This window comes from Gastrolobium bilobum, unplaced genomic scaffold (assembly GCF_033153095.1).
Source record: "Gastrolobium bilobum isolate Gb01-03AN ecotype WA unplaced genomic scaffold, APGP_CSIRO_Gbil_v1 utg148890, whole genome shotgun sequence".
Classification (NCBI taxonomy): Eukaryota; Viridiplantae; Streptophyta; class Magnoliopsida; order Fabales; family Fabaceae; genus Gastrolobium; species Gastrolobium bilobum.
Genome location: NW_026899041.1, coordinates 22,791 through 44,800, shown reverse-complemented (window position 1 = coordinate 44,800; position 22,010 = coordinate 22,791). Strand labels below are relative to the sequence as shown.

The 22,010-nt window shown below is 36.1% G+C and overlaps 1 protein-coding gene and 1 pseudogene across 2 annotated transcripts; one reads left to right on the top strand and one right to left on the bottom strand.

Annotated features, from left to right (window-relative positions):
• The first annotated feature begins 2,543 nt into the window (after positions 1 to 2,543).
• Positions 2,544 to 3,890, top strand: LOC133286478 (receptor-like protein EIX2; annotated as a pseudogene).
• A 4,109-nt stretch (positions 3,891 to 7,999) lies between these two features.
• LOC133286477 (protein MITOFERRINLIKE 1, chloroplastic) lies at positions 8,000 to 9,707 on the bottom strand. Of its 2 annotated transcripts, none has more exons than XM_061483895.1 (2): positions 8,475 to 9,707; positions 8,000 to 8,215 (listed from the first exon to the last, which is right to left on the bottom strand). In XM_061483895.1, exon 1 carries the CDS (start codon positions 9,664 to 9,666, stop codon positions 8,491 to 8,493), a length of 1,176 nt encoding a protein of 391 aa, XP_061339879.1. In that variant the 5' UTR covers positions 9,667 to 9,707; the 3' UTR covers positions 8,000 to 8,215; positions 8,475 to 8,490. The 2 variants fall into 2 exon arrangements, with proteins under 2 accessions (XP_061339879.1, XP_061339880.1); XM_061483896.1 differs by having other exon boundaries at positions 8,000 to 8,212.
• Positions 9,708 to 22,010: the final 12,303 nt, after the last annotated feature.

The following is a 22,010-nucleotide window of genomic DNA, read 5'->3' as shown; positions in this document are numbered from 1 at the left end:
TGTAGGCTTTTGACACCAGACTGTAGCCAATGAAAATTCCAGGTTCAACTTTTTCTCCTAGCTTGTCTCTCTTGACCTGTGGAATGTGAGAAAAACACAAACAACCAAACACTTTCAAAAATTTTAGAAATGGCTTGAAACCAAACCAAGCTTCGAAAGTTGTCTTCTTTTCCAGTACCCTTGTAGACAGTCTATTTAATAAAAAACAGTTGTGTTTGCTGCTTCTGCCCAAAATTCTTTTGGTAGATTCTTCTCATGCAGCAGACACCTAGTCATTTCCATAATGGTTCTATTCTTTCTTTCACTAACTCCATTTTGCTGTGGAGAATAAGGAACAGTAAGTTGATGCTCAATTCCAGCTTCCTCACAGAAAGTGTTAAACCTTTGTGATGTGTATTCTGTTCCATTATCAGATCTGATGACTTGAATTTTGCAGCCACTTTGAGTCTCAACCCATCTCTTAAACTTCAGAAATATCTCAGCAATTTCTGACTTTTGCTTCATAAAATAAATCCAGCACATTCTAGTATAATCATCAATGAAGATAAGAAAATACCTGCTGCCATTTAGTGAAGGAGTCACGTGAGGACCACACAGATCTGTATGAATTAGTTGTAGGTTCTTTGTCGCTCTCCAGGTGGATTCTTTGAAAGGAAGTCTTGTCTGTTTGCCCAAAAAACAAGCTTTGCACCTTGTGATCTGCTCCTCCAGGATTGGTAACCCAGTTGCCATTTCATTCTTCTGCATGAATAGTAAGCCTTTGTAATGAAAATGCCCCAACCTTTTGTGCCATATTTCTGAATCACTAGCCTGACACTTGAATGCTGCTTGCTCCTTCTCAAGGGGATTTAGAGAAAAACTCTTCTGTTGCATCTTTATTCTGAACAGCTCCTGACCATTTGAGTCAAAGATCAAACACTTCCCTTCTTCAAATATCACTTTAAATCCCTTTTCTACCAACTGCCCCACACTCAGCAAATTTTGATCAATATCAGGCACGTACATCACACCAGAAACCAGCTTAGTTCCGGCATAGCTCTTTATTGCTACAGTCCCTTTACCTTTCACTTCTAGATACTCTCCATTTCCAATTCTCACTCTTGACTGCAATGACTTGTCAAGGTCTCTAAATAGCTTTTCATCACTTGTCATGTGGTTTGTGCAACCACTATCAACAAGCCAACTATCACATGGAGCACTAGAGGAGAAACAAGAGGCAGCAAATAATTGATCTGCCTCATGCTGGTCTACAACATGTGCCTCACCTTGCTGCTGATCTCCCTTTTCTTTGCAGAACCTTTCAATGTGTCCAAGCCTATGACACTTTCTGCACTTTACATCTGGCCTCTTCCAACATCTGAAGTGCGGGTGATTCTGCTTTCCACAATGCTTACATGAGGAATGCCCGCCCCAATTGTTCTTAGAGTTGATTGCATTGTTCTCTCCAGCAGCAGCTTCTGAACCACTACTGTCATCTCCTTTCTTCCATCTTACTTTATGCTGTTCTTTAGCCTGCAAAGCTCCTTCTGTACTTCCTTCAAGCCTCATTAACCTTCTCTGCTCTTGTGCTTGCAGAGCACTTAGCAATTCTGCCAACTTGATTTGAGACAAATCCTTGGTATTCTCCAAAGATGCAATGGTTGCTTCAAACCTTTCGGGCAAGGAGACAAGAACCTTTTGCACTAGCCTATTATCAGAGAGGTCAGTGCCTAGAGCTCTTGCTTGATTTGCAATATTTACCAACTTATCAGAATACTCCTTAATTGTTTCAGACTCCTTCATCTGCAATCTCTCAAATTGTGTGATTAGATTCAACCCCTTCATGCTTCTAATCCTCTCATCTCCTTTATACTCATCTTTGAGGAAGTCCCAAATAGCTTGAGCTGATTCACAAGCCATAATTCTGCTGAAAATGGCAGGTGAGACAGCAGCATATAAACAAGACTTTGCCTTTGCTTTTCTTGTTATTCTCTCCTTATGAAACTTGATCTGATTGATGGTTGGATTATCAGGAAGGGGAGCAACTTCATAATCTTGTTCTACAGCTTCCCAAAAATCGCAACCCTCTAGATAGGCTTGCATTCTCACTGCCCATGCTTGATAATTTTCTCCATCGAATATTGGTGGAGCCATTGCTGAAAAACCACTCAATCCTCCCTCCATTAATTTCTCAAGTCACTCAGCCCCTTAAGATCAATAAGGCTCTTGATACCAATGTTGATCTTTTATGAGAAAAACAAACATCAGTAACAATATTGTGCAACAGCTTATTTTTTATTCTGACTAATGAACTTGTTTTAAATACAAAACTGAGCTCATGCAGTTGCTACTAACCAGCTGATTTTGTTGGTCCACAAAATCAGCAACAAACTAACAAAGCAATAACAGTAAAATGCAGTAAACAAACTCCTAAACAAAAGACTAATCAATTTAAAAAACAACTAATTAACTCTTAAAAAATAGGACATCAACAGCAGCCTTGAAACACCAACACTATATTTCCTTTTGAACACATTCCTGTGTGGGAAAGCACAACTACAAACATGCGCACTTTGGATTTGTCAAATAATCAAATAAGGGGACAGCTTCCTGATTGTTGGGAGAATCTAAATTAATTACGATTTCTTGATCTAAGCTGTAATAGATTGTCAGGGAAGATTCCACAGTCCATGGACACCCTTGTTAATTTGAAAGCATTGGTTTTACGAAACAACAGTTTAATTGGAGAACTACCTTTCACTTTGAAGAATTGCACCAATTTGGTTATATTAGATGTGGGTGAAAATTTTTTGTCCGGTCCAATACCCTCATGGATTGGGCAAAGTCTACAGAATTTGAAAATCTTGAGCCTGCGAGTAAATAGCTTCTTTGGAAGTCTTCCTTTATATTTATGTTATTTGAGGCGGATAATCTCTTGGATCTTTCAAGGAATAACTTATCAGAACGAATTCCAACATGTCTGAAGAATTTTAGTGCAATGATGGAAAGGAGTATACTTTTTCTTTTTTTTAAATATTTCAATCGGTTCATCGTTTTGCGACTAGTCCGATTTGGGACGGGGTCCAGGATTAAGACTTTAAACTTCTCCCAAAGGTGGTACTGGAAAAGATCGAACACATACGCTCACCTCCACCTGCTCAGCTCCCATGCGCCAACTGAGCTACCACCATTTGACGGAAAGGAGTATAATAATCTCAAGGGAAATTGTAAGGAAAAGAAAAATATCTTCTAAAGAGAGTTATGTTGACATTTACGAGTCTAACGTTAACGTGTTATTGATGTGGAAAGGTCAAGACTATGTGTTTTGGAATCCAGAGTTTCTTCTAAAGAGCATTGATCTTTCAAGTAATCATCTAACAGGTGAAATACCAACTGAAGTTGTTCAGTTGCTTGGATTAGTTTCTTTGAATTTATCAAAAAACAATTTAAGTGGAGAAATTCCTTCAGAGATTGGGAATTTAAATTCACTAGAATTTCTTGATTTGTCAAGAAATCACTTGTTTGGAACAATTCCTTCAGCTCTTTCTCATATTGACCGTTTAGCTGTGTTAGACTTGTCAAACAACTCTCTCTATGGAAAAATCCCATTGGGGACGCAACTGTAGAGCTTTAATGCCTCTAGTTTTGAAGGAAATATGGATCTTTGTGGTAAACCACTTGACAAAAGTTGTCCTGAAGATGACAAACCAGTAAAGCCTCAAGGACCAACATCACATGATAAAGATGATAATTCAGTTTTCTATGAAGCATTATACATGAGTATGGGGCTAGGATACTTCACAGGCTTTTGGGGCTTAATAGGGTCAATAATACTTTGGAAACCTTCGAGAAATGCTTACCTCAGTTTCTTGAACAAATTGACAGTGAATATGGTTCGGCGCGTAAGGTGAATATAACAGGTACTGATAGCTTCTTTTTTTCAAGTTCTTTGTTTTATTTTTATTTTATTTTTCCTTCTGATGCAGATACCCAAATCAATAATTACTTCTCATTTGGAAAGGGAAATATTTTTATTTTTATTTTTTTTTTTAAAAAAGAAGAAGGAAAAACTCATATAGACATGAATCTAATTGCCAGAAGTTACTAATGTAATTGTACATCCTATCTTATACATTCTAACTTGCTACAATATTGCTTTAACTGGAGTGCATCTTACAACAAAAAAAGTTAGAAAAGAAAATTTTGATGTATCAGTTTTGATGTGCACACTGTTATGTATTGCACTTGTAATTAGAAGTGCATATTACACTTGTAATTTAATATGTACCAGTTTTGATGTCTTCCTTACAAAATGCATACATGAATTTGTTTCTTGGTAACTAAATTAACAACAGGGACAAGTTTTTTCTCTCTTAGCAAAACCAGCTTTGTCTTCGTGGACATAAGAGATGATTTGTTTTCACTTATTTTCTAGTGCTGCTACGGACACTATGAATCTACGATTGATTTCCCATCACAGAGTTTATATGTACAGTTTCATTATATTCCATTTTCTTTTGAACCATGTCTCCCGGATTAAAGTATGGGAAATGCTTTTCTCATGCTACATGAGATAGTATTATCTCATGTAGAGACATAATTGGGTGGATCCCACGGTTAAAAGAAAAAAAAAAAAAAATGCTGGCTCGGATTGTGATGTATCTGCGACATGAGATAAAAAATTTTATGTAACTTGAGAAAAACATTTCTCTTAAAGTATTTACTATAGCACTCAAAATCATGATTATTTTCGGGAAGCAATTACAGTTACTGTGTCAAATTTCGAGAATTTGAATTGATTTATTAGGATATCTTCACTAATGTTTTAGCCTCCTAAAACTAAAAGTGCTTCTTGTCTCCATGTTTTGGTACTCCCTTACTTGGTTAGATACATTTTCAATTTCATTTATTCAGATGACTAAAACTCTGTTTTTATCTTTCGTTTCACCACATTAATATCCGTACAATAAAGTTTTCAATTTATTGCAGATATGCTACAATCTTCTGATTAGGGATGAAAGCGTCATAGGTTGTTGCACGTGCAAGATATATAATAATATTGGAGATTACAATATAAGATCTGGTTTGTGCTCAAGTAATGAGTTGCAAAATCGTTGTTTGAAGAAACTTACCATGATTTGATAGTGTTTTAGGATATAATACATTTGTATTTCTTTTTCATATATGTGCTTGGAGTTGTGAACTTGTAATATCTATAATTTGATCGTTTTACATTTCATCTTCAACAATACTTTCTGCTTGTTGCCACATTATAAATATCAATAAAAAAGCAAGATATATACCCCATTTGTTCCAAGTTTCTGTTAGTACATTTGTTTCCCTTGTGTTAAACCTTTGTTGGTATACTTCTCACCATCAAAATCCCCAGGTATAGCCTTCAAATTTGCATTGAGCGTTATGTTGAAGGTCTTCACACATTTTAAGAAAATATTATATGAAATTTTTCTTGAAAATAGGTAAGAGATTAAGCATTCCACCCACAAAATGGAAATCTAGAATTGTGGCTCTTGTATTATACGGATAATAGAGGCCAATAAGTTCCCATCAATTCAACCCAGAATTCATAGGTACATAAACAAGCCATCTCAAATAGAGATTTTTTCCTTCGACGATATAGAAGGATTGCTACTGCAAAAAGTACTACACCCTTGATCACAAGCCATCACAAATAGAGATTTTTTTCTTTCAACCATCTTTCCATTGTTTATACAATATCTACTGCAAAAAGTACTACACCCTTGATTGTGAAATATTAACTGCGAGAAGAGTGTGACTAAATATGACCATTCTGAGAAGCCCCCTAAGATATGATCATTTAAGAGTCCGTTTGTTCAAAGTTATTTCCTGGAAAGATCTCATTTAAATTGTTTCAGACTATATGGGTAAGTTTAAAAAAGAAAAAGAAAAATTACAGTGAGTAGATTCTGATAAATAGATGCCGCATATGAGAGAACGTGCTATCCAAAAAGTTGAGGAGAAATAATAATCTTTTTAAAGTCTTGTACTTGAGAATTTCATGTTATGTTTAGTAAGTGGAAAAATGGAGGAATGGAATGAAATAACATAATTGTTATTAGTTGAATTCTTTAAAATGTGGTGGAATGGAGTGGAACCTTTTGGAATCTATTCAATTCCATTAAAACCAATACCTCTATTTTTTTCCCTCCCAATAGGGGGTTTGAATTTGAACCAATTTATTGTTCACTATGGGATATTAATTTGGATCAATATAGGTTTTTATCAAATTTATTTTCTTTATTTCTGACAAAACAATCTTCCTCATGAACCTTTTTCTGATTTTCTTATTGTTCGTGCTTTTTAGAAAAGGTCTTATTTGAGAGCTGAAAATGTAAAGGAAAAGCCAGAAACTTATGAATCTGTGTATATTTGTTATGTTCAAAATTCAAATGGTGAAATAATAAATAAAGAAATGTATTGATGAAACTAAAGGACTAACAACAGGAAGAGTTTAATACAGCAAACTATCCATCAATATTATGGATATCAGTTAACTTCTGCATTTTAAACTTTAAAGGTTTGAAGTAAGCATTTTAATTAGAAATTAGGATATGATTCTGTCTCGTGTTTTGTAGTCTACAGAGTAATTTTCCCTAATGAAAACCAGAGTATTTTTCGTTCATCTTTGAAACCTGATGATATTAAATGGTATAATAACATATGTAAAGAACCAATTTAACCCAAAAACTTAAGCTGTTGGGTGAGGCTACATTAATGGTTTTATATATCTCAACACGCCCCCTCACACGAGAGCCCACTGGGCTTGAAGGGTGTGCGAACAAAGAAATTCAACTTGAAAGAAAATGGGAGGCGGCGATGATCGAACCCGGGACACGAGGCTCTGATACCATGTAAAGAACCAATTCAACCCAAAAGCTTAAGTTGTTAGGTGAGACTACATTAATGATTTTATTACTTTTATATATCTCAACAACATATAACATAGCAATCAATGGTTGTTCATGTTTCGTTACACAAAGAAAAGGTGTCAGTTTCTAGAAAATGAAAACCCCCAGGAATTTCTAGTCAAAAATTGTCATGCATTCTTAAGAAGAATCCACTTTTGATAGGGTAGAAATACAGACAAAGCTATCAAAGTAGCATTAGAAGAATTCTAGACATAACTATATTAATAGTATTCAAATCAAGAACCACAAAGCCTACCTAAAATAAAAATTAGTTAACAGTTCAACCAGACTAAGGGTCTGTTTGATTGTGTTTTGGTTTTTTTGTTCTTAAAACTGTTTTGTTGAATAATTATGGAAATAGTTGTTTTCTATGTTTTTTTTATTTTGAAAGTTAAAAACCAAAACAAAAAACAAAAACAACTCAGACATGTTCTCTAAATTTGATTCTAAAAACAAAAAACAGTTACAGTTTTTAAAACTTTTTTTACAAAACAGGCCTTACCAAACGAGTTTTTTTGTTTTTTTGTTCTAAAAACTAAAAAACTGTTTTTGAAAACAGTATTCAAACAGAGCCTAAGTTGCTGAAGCCTGAAGGTAAAAGCAGTTGAGATATATTTGAAACATTGTTTCCATTATGTTAGAACTTTAAGGGTATGTTTGGATGAAGTAGTTTGAAGGGAAAGGAGGTGGAATTTTTTTATTTTGAAGTTAATATTTTAGTATTTGGACATTTTTTAAAATGAAAGGAATAAAATGATATATTACCATGTAACCTTCCAACCATTCCATATTCATTTTTATAAACATTTTATGAATCTCTTAATTTAAAACTGAAAAATTAACCCTCCCTCCCCTTTCCCTCCAAATCCCTCCATCCAAACAAACCCTACAAAACAGAATGTTTTCACATATTTAGCCCCTATTGTTGGAGATCATACATATCAATATGATCTATGCACAAAAATGGTCTATGGAGTATCACTATCTCAGGGTTGGGACATGTACAATACAATGGAGGTTTCGAAAAACAGTTTAATTCACAAGACTGTGTGCAATATAAAAATATAATCGCCATAGCTTCAAAGGAGCAAAATGATTCAAGTATTAGACTAAGAATATGAGAGGGAAGCAAAGAATGATAAAGATACCAACGAACATCCCACATGTGACATATTTGGATGCTTAAAAATAGAATTCTAGAATTGTTGCGGTGAGCAATCCTGAACTTCTCGCATCAAGGCTGGGACCAGCAAGATCACTTCAATTGTAATCATTACAACAAATGTCTACTACATGGCCAACAAAGATAACATCACAGAAATTTAAATGTGTATAATAAACCCTGCTAGTGGCACATTTTCCATAATAACAATTATGCATCAAGATAACTACTTTTCTGTTAAAAAATTCTCCATGTAACTGAAGAAACTATCAATGAAGAGCCTTATGGACTTATGTAGATATCATATCATATCAAACAAAACAAAGCCATCTAACATCAGAATAAAAAAATTAAACAACAGAAAACCAAGGGAGAACCGAAAATACCGCAAATGGTGTAAACTCAGCTAGGAGAAATAGACATTTCACTCAACTCCTTTCTTCTAAGATACTGATGCAGTATAGCAAGCCTAGCAGTTTCAAAAGCAAAGTACCCCAATGCTGAAAAACAAGCACTATGAAGAACCCTAGGACCCATTCCACGTGTCAGTCCAATCCACCCTTCATCCTTCAAGATTTGCTTCACAGTAGCACCAACCCCACCATACACAACCTTACTCACACCATCCCCATGAAGCTGAGTCATCAACCTAGTCTTAACCACATCCAATGGTGTGGTAAGAGAAGCAGATATTGCACCAGCAAGTGCACCACAAAACACACTCTGAAAAGGTTCCAAGTGGTTCTTATTAGTCCTATTCAACACTGCAGCTTTCAAATATTCAAATGATGAATAACTCAAAACCCCAGCAGGTAAATTCCTAAGCAATGTAGCAGAATAACCTGCATAAAGACCCATCACACCATCTTTCTCCAAAATCCTCACCAAAACTTCCCAAGACCTTCCCTTTGCACCAGCTTGCATTCTCTGTGTTATTAATTCCTTTGGCACCATTATTGCAGACGACACGACGTTTCCCATTGCGCCAGCACTTGGTGGGATCAAAACGGCAGGGTAGTTCTCCAGTTTTGACAAAAACGACTTACCGAACTCGCAGGTGCCGAAATAAACAGCAGAGGAAGCAGTGGAACCGACAATAACAGCAGAGACACCACTGTAGAAGCCAAGAACACCCTTTGACTGAAAAGTCTTCACAACCGCGTCAAGGGCATTTTTGTAAATTTCGGAGGCGCCCTGTGTTTGCATCTTGGTCTTGATTGTGTCGAGTGGGTACAAGCACACGTAGGTAAACGCGCCGGCGATGCCGCCACCGGCAGCGCCGATGAGGGCGCGCTCGAGGACTGAGAGGTTCTTCATCAGGGTTTGGACTTTTGGGTTGTTTCTGGAAGTGGGTCGGAGCCATTTCGGGAATCGGGTCGGGTTGGATGAAGTTGTTGAAGCGAAGGGGAGGTTGTGGTTATGGTTGTGAATGTCGATGGGTTTGTTGTTGTTGTTGTTGTTGTTGTCGAGTGTAAGGGTGGTGAAGTGGTTGAAGAGTCCTTTGAATTCGGTGAGTGTTGAGAATTCTTGGGGTTTTGGAGATGGGAGGCCAAGAGAGGATGAGATTCTGGCCTCCATTAAGACTAAAAGGGCAAAAAAGAAAAAAAAAAAAAAATAGAGAAAAAGAGACCGATAGGTTGAGAAACACAAATGCTAAGAGAAGGACATAAGTATTTGGTTTGGTTTCTTGTCCAATAAAATATAAAAAAAACAATTGTATTAAAATTCATGATATTAGTGTTTATAAAGATTTCTATTAGGTTATTTTTTTCTCATGTTACGCCAAAAAGAAGTTCTTCTATCCATCGCCACTTATAATTATGTAATTCCTACATTACATAAGCATAAAGAGGGAATAGAAGCAATGACGAACTTTTATGTGTGTAAATATGTGACACGATTTTTTTTTTTTTTTAAAAAGAATAAAATATATTTCGGATCATGAACAAAAATTATGGGATCCAATTTAATCTCTTAAAAAAAGGAAAGGATATTGTAACAATCAAGTTGTGTTAATACCAAGTTACTATCAATCAATCTCACCGTTAGATCGATTATGTGAATCCAACAGTTATATTTATTTTCATCAAATTTAATACTTTATATTTATTTCCACCTTTGTATGGTTATGATTTCTCGTATTTAATGCTTTCACTTTAAATATGGAGAATCATAATCATACAAATATAGAAATAAATATAACTGTTAGATCAACATAATCGATCTAATTGTGAGATTGATTGGTAGTAAGATGTTAGTAACACAACTTGGTTGTTATAATATCCTTCCCCTAAAAAAAATTGACTCGTGATCCCATTAAATTTCAAAATAGACTCATGTTAGTCATTTTGAGGGACAAATGTGGGTCTTCTTAAATTTAAAAGGGACCACAATTTTGATTATCTAGGTCTATTTTTGAATTCTGAGGAACCACAAGTCAATTTTTTATTAAAGAAATAAATTGGGGTCCCTAATTTTTGTTAAGGATCCAAAATGTTCAATTGTAATAATTTAGTTGACTCTTAACTATAAAGGACCCAAAATGTTAAAGTTTTCTTTCTTTTTTTATTTATATTCTTTTGTATTTTAATATATTTAATTTTTTCTTTAATTTTTTTTCCTTTATTCTTTTATTGTAAATGTGCAGACATAAATAAAATTTTTTAGGTCTACTATTGCTCTAAAATATAAAAATTAGTTAACCAAGAAATGAATTTCTTGTCCGAATAAAAATTAAAAAAAAACCTCCACTGAAGAACTACTCTTACATTTTTATTTTCAAATAAAAATAAAAATGAAAGACTATTGATTTTCTCGCTCTCTTGACTTAATTTATTGATATGTTATTCTTTTCAGTTCATTTTCTTTTAGTATCTCCTAGTGTTAATAAAATCGGACCGATTCGAAAATCGGTAAATCGGTCATATAATTGATCGGGTTGAAGCAACGGACCGACCATGCTTCAAAACCGGTGTGACCCGGTTTGACTGGGCGGTTTTCATGAAAATCGGTGACCCGGTTCGATCCCAAAAAAAATCTTAATTTTTTTTTTCAAATAAAAAATCATAATGGACATATTTGAATATTTTTTTTGCTTATTGACTTACATAAATTATGTACATACAATATTAATATTATCTCAATTATGCACTATGCAGAAAATTTTGATTTGATTTATAGTTAGAGATGTCGTTTTCTGAACCTAAAGCCTCGTATCACGATCATTATATTCTTGTTTGATCCTTTATTGGATAATAATATTTGATTTATTATTTTTATATTAAAATATTTGAAATTTTTATCATTTTTTTTTAGATATTTGAGTATGTTTATAATTTTTTAATATAAATTATAAAATTGCATATAATTATCGAGTCATGCGATAGAACCAGTGACTCACTGGTTGAACTCAGTGACCCAGTACCTCGACCGAGTTAATGACCAGACCGATTTTAATAACATTATCTCCTCACTTGACTAAGTAAGAAACTAATCTTCCAATATATACAGTAATTTTAAAATTAATAAATTGGGCTTAGTCACTTTGTCATTTACTTCAAATTTGTTTTTCTCAAACAATAAAACGATAAGCAAACGTAATTTTCACCTCGTGAACAAGAAATAACAAAGAAGATATTTTTGTCAAAGTTTATATATCCCGAAACGGAAGTTATCTGATTACTCAAAGAAAGAAACTAACTTAAGTAACTTTGCTAGTGGTTGTGGCCTCTTTTCATCGCTTTGTTGATTAATTCAAATGTGCCTTTCTTCATCACATTATACCTTACTCTTTCCCTACCAAATAAGATATTCAGAGTTCCCATTGATGAAGAACAATGGCTCAAACTCTTGTGTGCTGGCTACGAACACAGAGTTAACGTCCATCATTGTCCAAATCCAGCTTGCTTTCACCTACTCCTTTAAGACCACATGGCTCAGTACTCAGATTTTTCTTTCCAGCAACTATATATTAACCACTGAGGATTGCCGCTCCTCATCCAGACATTTATTTGCTATGAAGCACCGACACTTCAAAAACTCTAACGTGTCGTGTCCGACACTTCCCGACACTCTCGGACACTCCGACACTCCCCGACACTCCAACACGCGTTATTGAAATTCAAAAAACGGTTCAAAGGTTAAATTGCGTTGAGTTTTTAGTTCCAACTGTTAGATTCGTTAGATTATGATTACCATTTTATTGAGTTTAATATAAATATTTGGAATATCTTATGTTTCTTTGCAAAATTTATGAATATTATAAGTTTAGATACATTTTTTTGTTAAATTATTGAATATTAAATATAATATATACTACATAAATTAAATATATTATTTAATATCAAAACGTGTCCTAACGTGTCGAAATTTAACATTTTTTAGAATTAACGTGTCGGAGTGTCGTGTCGTATCGTGTCACGTGTCCCGTGTCAGTGTCGGTGCTACATAATTTATTTGTTCCATGATATTATAATATATGTGTAGCTTTTTCTAATTCTTGTTCATCTGATCAATAAAATCGTGCATGCAAATGCAAGACCGAAGCAAATTAATTGGCGTCTTTAAAGTCATTTGATTATAAGGGCAAAATATTATTGTTATTCTAATAGATTAATAAAGGCAGCATTTTAGAATTAAGGTCCCATTATGCACAGGGTTCAAGGAAATTAAGGTTTAGGTCCATTAAGTTGGTCGACAATTAGATCTATAAGAGAGTGATTATATAAATTGTCACCCAATCAATTCTCTTAAAGCTAAATTCTTTGAGTGAAAGCATATGAATAATTTTATTATGGCTTTTCTTTTTGTCATATCACATGACAAGAACATTTTTCTGTAGACACAAATCAAGTGTGAGTCTCACGCGCTTGAAAAAAATAGGATATGAAACCGGATCTTTGTTGCAAGAATGAACAATATCATTCTTACAACATGATTCTTATATTTTCCTTTTATTATATCTCTTAACATATTTTCTCACACAAAACCCTTTATCTTGTTTTTATTTTATTTATGATTTAAAGCGTGATTGATGCATAATTTTTTATTTTTTTTTGGTTACTTGGGCTGAAATTTTAATTTTTTTAATTAGAGAATGAGGCGACAAACATGAAATTCTAGACCACTAATTTATAGATTCTGGTACATGTCACACAATTAACTTTGCCAAAAACTTGAGTGAATATATAAAAATAATTTTATTATATCTCTTAATATAAATCAAATCCGTGCTCTCCAAATCATATATGACCACAACACCCACTATATATTGTGCAACGCTTTGCTTCTATTATATTTGATGAATAGAATGGGGTATACTAATTGATAAATAGGACGTGTCTTTGTTATTGTACCGTTGGAATCTATAAGCCCACTGTGTTCCCTTTGGAAATGATATCACTGTATGGTTGGTGCCACTAGCAGAGGTACCAAGCTAGAGAACACTGTACCAAATATGATGGCAAGAAGATAACAATAGATGATTCAGTATGAATGTATGTGACTTAATATAAATGGACATAATAACGATACATAAGATAAGATCATTTAATGGTGCGCCCAAGGGGCTCTTTATAGGGGAAGGTGGTGCGCACCTGGTGTGAGTTGGTGAGGAGGGGGTCAACCCTCCTTGGGATTCACTACGGGTGGCAGTGTTGGGCGTGGCAAGCGCTGCTATAATAGCAGTGTTGCGCCCTCTGCGTCTGGCGGTGTCAGCGTGGGACAAAGGGGCAGTTTCCCTCTGTGGTGACTGTGGCAGTCTCCCTTGGGGGTTGGGGTCCCAAGACAGTACATTTTGGTGTTTCTCATAGGGAGAGTCGTTGCGTTAGGGGTTGGGGAGGGATCCTTGGTAGCTCCTAGGGCTGACGTGAGCAGGAGGCTGAAGCTGGACTTGAACTATTGAGCCGCCAATGGTTGAGCCATCCGGAACAATTATGTAATACTGTTGGCCCAACTAAAACCTAGAGGGACTGCTCACCTAAATGTGCAAAAAACCAAGTAATTTGAAATTTATTTTATGATACTTTATGACTCTAATAATGGGAAAAATATACCGTGGTCCCTGATCTCTTCTATCTTTCTTTCTTTCTCCTCTCTCCTTCCTCTTGTCTCTAGCCGGCCCAGCTGATCCAGGAGCATAAAAGAAACGCTCCTAATAATGGTCCCTGACTTGACGTGTTCAATATATATATGCATGTAGCCTTCCCAACTACTTTGTCGTGGAACTTCATAACAGTGACTTGCTAACCACAATGAGTTTTAGAAGAAAAATGGAAGTTGAAATAACAATTCTATGGTCAGGTAAGAACACTTAACACTCGGAATCAATCGAAAAACAAATTACGTGCTTCAACTTCTCTTTGATTTGAAAATAGAACTATATTTTCTTAGGATATTTTTGGCTAGTATCAGACCAACCAATAACCATGAGCGTATTTTTTTTTTTTCTGTTTTATATTAATTATCTCTTTGCTTCTATCTTTATTGTTATCTGTGCTCTCTTTATTAGTACTCTAATATTACTGAAAAGTGAAAAGTTGTGTGAATCAAATTATTGATTTTGGGTATCAAGTGTTAACAAAGAATGTTTATTCACATAGAATACACGTTTGGAGAGTTTTTTTATTTATTTATACGCACATTTTTAAGTGAAATTCCTACACAAAATAATGCGTTTCTGCTAAAAGTTAGTATTGATGTTGATTATTCTACTAGTTTTATATACAATCAATTAGCAGTTTTATGTGAGTTCCACTTAACACATCCTCGCATGAGAGTATTAATGTAAAAATATACTATGGTTTTACAATTCATTTTATCAATTATTTGGAAGAAAATTTTCTAGCTTCATTATTCATAGGGAATACTCATGACTACCTTGTAATTTTCTAGCTTCATTATTCATAGCTACGCTTCGCATTTTAATCCCAAACTTAGGATTCTGAAAACACTCATTTTTCTAAGATTTATTATATTTTTATTTTATTTTTCGCAGCACCTTTTCGGTACGCGCTTTTCCATAGCCATTATTAGTTCTGGCACCAGTTCTCATTATTTTAACTTGAAACTTGTTTTACAAAGTCCTATATAATGTTCTAGGAATATTCATGCACTTATTATAATTTTCCGGGATACTTCATCGGTACGCATTTATACCGAGTAGCAGAACCGGTATCTGCATTTTTTGTCCGAAAAGCGACTTTCAACATTCTTAGTCACCATAATTATTAAAGCCTCATAATAATTATTAGGGTCAATTATGGAATTATTTTCTAATTCTTACATTTAATTAATTAATTTCCTTAATTAGCGGTGCAGGTTCTTACAGAAAGAATGTCTGAGTCTTCTATAATGGGATGACACCAGATTCTAGAATGATTGTCAATGGTGCAGCTGGAGGAACCATAGGAAAGAAGACAACAACTCAAACTTTAGAGCTGATTGATTATATGGCAAGGAACGAGAACACATCAATGGCAGTTCAACCAGTTCAACCGAGAAAAGGAGTCCTTCAGTTAGACAGCTATGATGCCATGTTAGCTAAACAGAAGCTGCTTTCACAACAGATGGCTATTTTAAATAGAAAATTTGAAAAGCTTCATCCTTTGTTAGATCAAGCAAAGACACTCTCTTGTGAATACTGTCGTGGAGATCATGAATCCAATGAGTGCAACGTACTCATGGGATCAGAACCAATCCAAGTTAATGGGATCTGGTATGATCAGAGGCCTCAACATAATCCTTAAAGAAACCAGAACAACAATGTTGGGAACAATTTCAACTCCAGGTGGAAGAATCAAGGAGGATTGGATTACAAATCCAACAATTATTTACAACCTCCTCCAATTCCACAAACTCAACCATCTGAACTAGAGAGAGCGCTGATACAGTTGACGAAGACAACTGACACATTCATGCAAGAGACCAGATCCACTTTCAAGAATCACGTAGCATCTATAAGGAATCTGGAAACTCAAATTGGGCAGTTGTCAAGACAATTAGTTGAGAGAAACCCAATAACATTTCCCAGTGACACTATAATCAACCCAAGGGAGCACTGCAATGCCATCACTACTAAAAGCGAGGATATAGAAAAAGTGGAAGCTCCTACAAACAAGAATGAGCACACACAAGAAGACAAGGAAGGAGCAAAGGAGCAACCTCATGTAGTTCAAAAGAAGTAATGAGATTTCTCACGTTTTGAGAAACCTCCATATCCCATGGGGAGCAAGCAACATGAGAAAAGGAAGCAAATGTCTAACTGTTTAGATATTTTTAAGAAATTGCAAATTAACATTCCTTTTGCAGAAGCTCTGGAGAAAATGCCTTCGTATGCAAAGTTCCTAAAGGAGACATTGTCTAAGAAGCGGAAGCTCACAGAGGATGAACCTATTACACTAATAAAAGAGTGCAGTGCAATCATACAAAAGAACTTGCCTCCAAAGTTGAAGGATCCAGGGAGCTTCAGTATTCCATGCACCATCGGCAAGACGACTATAGAGAAAGTTTTATGCGATCTTGGTGCCAGCATAAATGTGATGCCCCTCACCCTTATGAAAAAGCTGGGAATTAATGAAGTGAAGCCAACAAGGATGAAGGTTCAACTGGCCGATTGCTCAACAAAGCAATCACATGGTATTGTGGAAGATGTGCTCGTCAAGGTAAACCAATTTCTAATTCATGTTGATTTTGTTATTCTTGACATTGATGAAGATGCCAGTGTGCCTATGATCTTTGGGAGGCCATTCCTAACAACCTCAGGAGCGCTAATCGATGTACCTAAGGGTGAGTTAATAATGCGCGTGGATGGAGAGCAAGCAACATTCAAGGTACTTACAAGTGAAGCTCCATTGCCTGCATCTCAACCTAAAGATCAAGTTAACTACATTGCGGAGAAGAAGGTTGAGGAAGGGAACAAGAAGGAAGTCCATCAGCAGCATGAAGAAAGCAAGCCAAAGGTGAAGATGGAAAAGCTCATGAGTAAGAAAAAACATGTGAAAGTTGAGTTTAAAGTTCTTAAGAACCCTCATCCTCATCCACTTGCATATGATCATGGACAGACACAATACTGGATCAAAAAGACTGGGTCATCAATGGTAGCGTTCTTCCAACCACCATAATCACAAGGGGTACGTCAGGCTCGTGACGCTAAACAAGCGCTATAAGGGAGGCAACCCAATAGTAAAATTTTCTTATTTAATTATTTTATTTGCTTATGTTAGTTTATTTTTAACAAGTCAAGTAAGTGGTGAATTAGTGACCATATGAGAAAGTTTAAATTTAGGAATTGGTGCTATCAGCGCCAACATGGCGCTAGTAACGCCAGCAAATGAAAAAGAGACAAAAGCTCCGCGCTCACGGCGTGGAGTTGGCGCTATCAACGCCAGAAATTACGAATAACCCGCGCTAAAAGCGCGATATCAGCGCTACGAGCGCCATTATTTCAAAAAATTCTAGAAGCTCCGCGCTAACAGTGCGAACTCCACGTTGTCAGCGCCAGTGTTCTCACAATTACCTTGACTTTAGTGTTTTCTTTTTGCTGTTTTTAGATTATGGTTTGATTATATCTCTTTTTACATGCTGAGTTATGATTATTCTGTTTGATGTTTAACAAGTGTGTGTTTTCCACCTAAGCAGAATTAGCTTCACTCGACTAGTCTAGTTTGTTGCTGAGGACAGCAACATTCTAAATCTGGGAATTGGGCGCATACCATAGACAATAACTGCTAACTGCGAAATTGCATAACGAAGAGGTCTAACAGAAAAATTTTCTATTAAAAGGGGAGATACTTAACCTTTTTGTTTATTATTTTTGTTGTTTTCAATTCAATGTTTTTTTAGAAAAATAAAATAAAAACCCAAAAATATTGAATTCCTGAACAAGCGTTCTTAGATTTTACAAAGCTTACTCAGTGAGTAAATAGATTGAATTATAAGAAGCATGATATCTGTGGAGCAATTAATTTTTTTTATAATCTGAGAGTGATGATTGCTCGTTTGTATAACTGCTTTGATGAATAATTTTTAGATAATGCTTGATGTGAAATTTTGAAATTAGATTCTAGCTTGAATTATAACTGTGAGGATTGAGCCTAAACATAAATATTTCTTTCAAAGAGGCTTCACTATAGTAGTTTTCTAGAACTTGAACTGTTTCTCTAGCTTGCATGCATTACTGACATGATAAAGACATGTTTATTTTTGTTAATTTAGAGCCAAACATCCTACCTAGAAAGAATTTCCATTGTTAAGCCCTTTTGAGCCTTAGACCAATTTGTTCAAAAACCTGAGGAATATTACTTAACCTGTTTCCATTGACACACCTTGAGTGATATTGAAATGCTGATCAAAGAAAATACAAGGTACTTCTCAAAAAGAAAAAGTTAAGTAATGAAAAAAGGAAAAGAAAAATGGTCTGCAAGATGCAAAATGCAACTGATATGCGTTCAGCATATAAGGAAATCTAAGCCAAAAAGAGAAAGAATGTTGATTAAATCTTAAGCAAAAAGGGCAATAATAACCGTTGATCTGTCAAAATCTTAATCAGAGATTGCATACTGATTTTGTGTTGATTTCGTAGGAAAAACAGACAAATTGGAGCTAAAGAGGAAAAGTTAAACTGAAGGCCCACGCTCACAGCGTGGATACGACGCTCACAGCGTGGATATGACGCTCATAGCGTGAAGGGATCCTTTCAGGAAGAAGCTACCACACTACTGGCGTGGGAACCACGCTAGTAGCGCCAGAGATCAAATTCAGGCAGAAGCTACCACGCTACTGGCGTGGGAACCACACGAGTAGCGCCAGAGATCAAATTCAGGCAGAAGCTACCACGCTAGCGCCATACCTTCAAAAAGCCCACGCTTGCAGCGTGGGAACCACGCTAGTTGCGTGGTGCTCCAGGATTATGAAGAAAACTCCCACGCTCACAGCGTGGGAGGTGCGGACAATCATCATTAAATCCTTTTCAAATCAGAGACAAGATTACAGTGAGATGCAGAAAAGATTAGATCATGCTTCTCCACCAGGTCAAAGACTCTATAAATAGAGACTTAGACCTTAAGAGAAAAACACACTTTTGCACGGGAGAAATTGCGAGCAACAGGAATCAGAGCGAGCTTTCAGTGCCTGAAGAATGAAGATTTCTTCTTCCATTCTTTCCAGTTAATTTTAGTTTTATGAATTCTTTTGAATATTTTGTTTTGTCAGACATGAATATGTCTGGCTAGTCTTTTTATATTGTGGTAAGGGTCACAACCCTTGATGTGAACCCCTTGTATTTTGGTTAAGTTTATGGTTAATTATTTCAATTGAATTTATTTTACTCTGTTCTTCATCCATAATTCTTTTATAATTCGCGACTCTATTAGGATTGCGAGGGTTAGGATTTTCAATAGGAATATTGGAATTCTAATTCCTGACAAAGGGTAAGATAACTGTTCATGTATGCACTAGGGATAGGCTATATGAACTGCAAACGTGGAAAATTCACTAGGCTTAAAGTTTAACTTGAAAAGGGATTTCTTAGGGATTAGGATTACAATAGGGTTAATAAGGTTAAGATCACTAAGGGATTAGGGCTTAACTAATTAATTATAGATAGTGAATTGTTTGATCAATTGGGTAATTAAATATAAAAATTAATCATTATTACAAGGTGGGGATCGGAAAGGTGTTGGCGTCCTTTACTGCAATAGTTTTCTTTACAATATTTTCTCAAATCTCAACCCCTTTTACTTTAAGTTTTCAAACTTCTCTTGAATTGTTCATGAAATATTGAATAGTTCACAATTGTCACAACACAATTACTTCACAAACCTCTTTTTGTTAATCCAATAAGAAAGGAAAAGTTAAATTTAAATCTGGTGCCTCAATCCTCGTGGAACGATATTCTTACTCACTTTTTATTACTTGGTACGATCGATGCACTTGCCGATTTTATGCAACAAGTTTTTGGCGCCGTTGCCGGGGATTGACTACGCCAAATTTATTTTTAACTTTTGAATTTCTTTATTGGATTTTGTTACTAATCTTTTTGCTACAGTTTATGCGAGGTAAAGTTCATCGAGATTCCTTACAGTTTGATCCAGAAATCGAGAAAACTGCAAAGAAAAATCGAAAGAAAGCCAAGCAAAGAAAGCAAGAAGAATCTTCAGGTTCAAAGCCGCACAAAGAATCAGTGATGGCAGCTAATAATCAACCTCCGCCTCCTACACCACCTCCAGCAGAGTTGATGGAGTCAATTCTGGCTCCTATGTTCAGAAGGCCGAACTCTAGTGTTGTCCGGCCAGAGATAGAGGCCAACAATTTTGACATCAACCCATCTCTGATTAACCTGGTGGAGAAGAACCCTTTCGGAGGAGAGGATTACGAAGATCCTCACGTCTTCATGGACAGATTTCTGAGAATCTGTGACACTACCAATCATCATGGAGTGTCTGACGATGCCATTAGACTCAGGTTGTTTCCCTTTGCTTTGACCGGAAAATCCCTCAGATGGCTAGATCGACAAGCTCCTAACAGAATCCGAACATGGGACGATCAAGCAGCTAAATTCTTTGCTGAGCATTTTTCGCGGGAAAAGTACAACAAGTTGGTGAACGAGATCACCAACTTCATTCAGCAGCTGGGAGAGACTTTTTGTGCAGCCTGGACCCGATTCCAGTAGTTGATCAGGAAATGCCCTCAGTATGACTTTCCAGACGGGAAGAAGGTCAGAGTCTTTTATAATGGGATGACACCGGATACCAGGATGGTTGTCAACAGTGCAGCCGGTGGAACCATCGGAAAGAAGACAACAGCTGAAACCCTGGAATTGATTGCTTACCTAGCACAAAACGATAACGCTTCTACGACAGTTCCTCCAGTTCAGTCAGCTCAACCCAAGAAGAGAATTTTACAACTGGGGAACACTGACGCCTCATTAGTTGAGCAAAAGGTGATTTCACAGCAGTTGGCCTGTTTGAATGCCAAGCTCGACAAGATGCAGCTCTCAACATCCAAGGTAGATGTATTTGACTGTGAGTATTGCAAGGAGCCGCATGATACTAATGAGTGCCCTACACTCAATAGAGCTGAACCATTCCAGGTCAATGGAATTTGGTATGATCCAAGGCCTCCACAAAATACTCAAGGTTACCAAAGGAATCAGAATGGCGGCCAAGGGAACAATTTCCAAAGGAGGAATCAAGGGAGCGGCCTGGATTATAAATTCAATAACTATCTGCAACCTCCTCCTCTGCCACAAAAAGAGCCATCTGAGTTGGAGAAAGCGATGATATAACTGGCCAAAACTACTAATGATCACATAAATGAGACCAGAGCCTACCACAAGAACCAGGATGCTTCCATCCGAAACTTGGAGAGTCAGATAGGCCAGTTGTCTAGGAAGTTGGCTGAAAGGTCTCAAGGACAGTTCCCAAGTGATACAATTGTGAATGCAAAGGAGGACTGCAAGTCCATTGTGACTAGGAGTGGAATTGTGATCACTCCTCAAGAAAAGCCAAAATTGGTTCAGCCAAAGAAAGTTAATGAGCCAACAACTGAGCTGGAGCATGAGAAAGAAGTACAAGCACCTGTCAGTGAGCAAGAAGAAGCAAAGGAGAAAGCTGTTGAAGCTCTAAAGCAACCGATGGATTTTTCTCGCTTTGAGAAACCTCCATATCCTATGAAGCTCAAACAACAAGCACAGAAGCAACATTATGCCAGGTTTTTAGATATGTTTAAAAAATTGCATATTAATATTCCATTTGCTGAAGCTCTTGCTAACATGCCTAACTATGCTAAATTCATGAAAGATTTATTGTCTAGAAAGCATAAGTTGCAGGATTGTGAGACAGTAGCACTTACCGAAGAGTGAGTGCCATCATTCAGAAGAAGTTCCCCCCAAAGCTTCAAGATCCAGGAAGTTTCAACATCCCAAT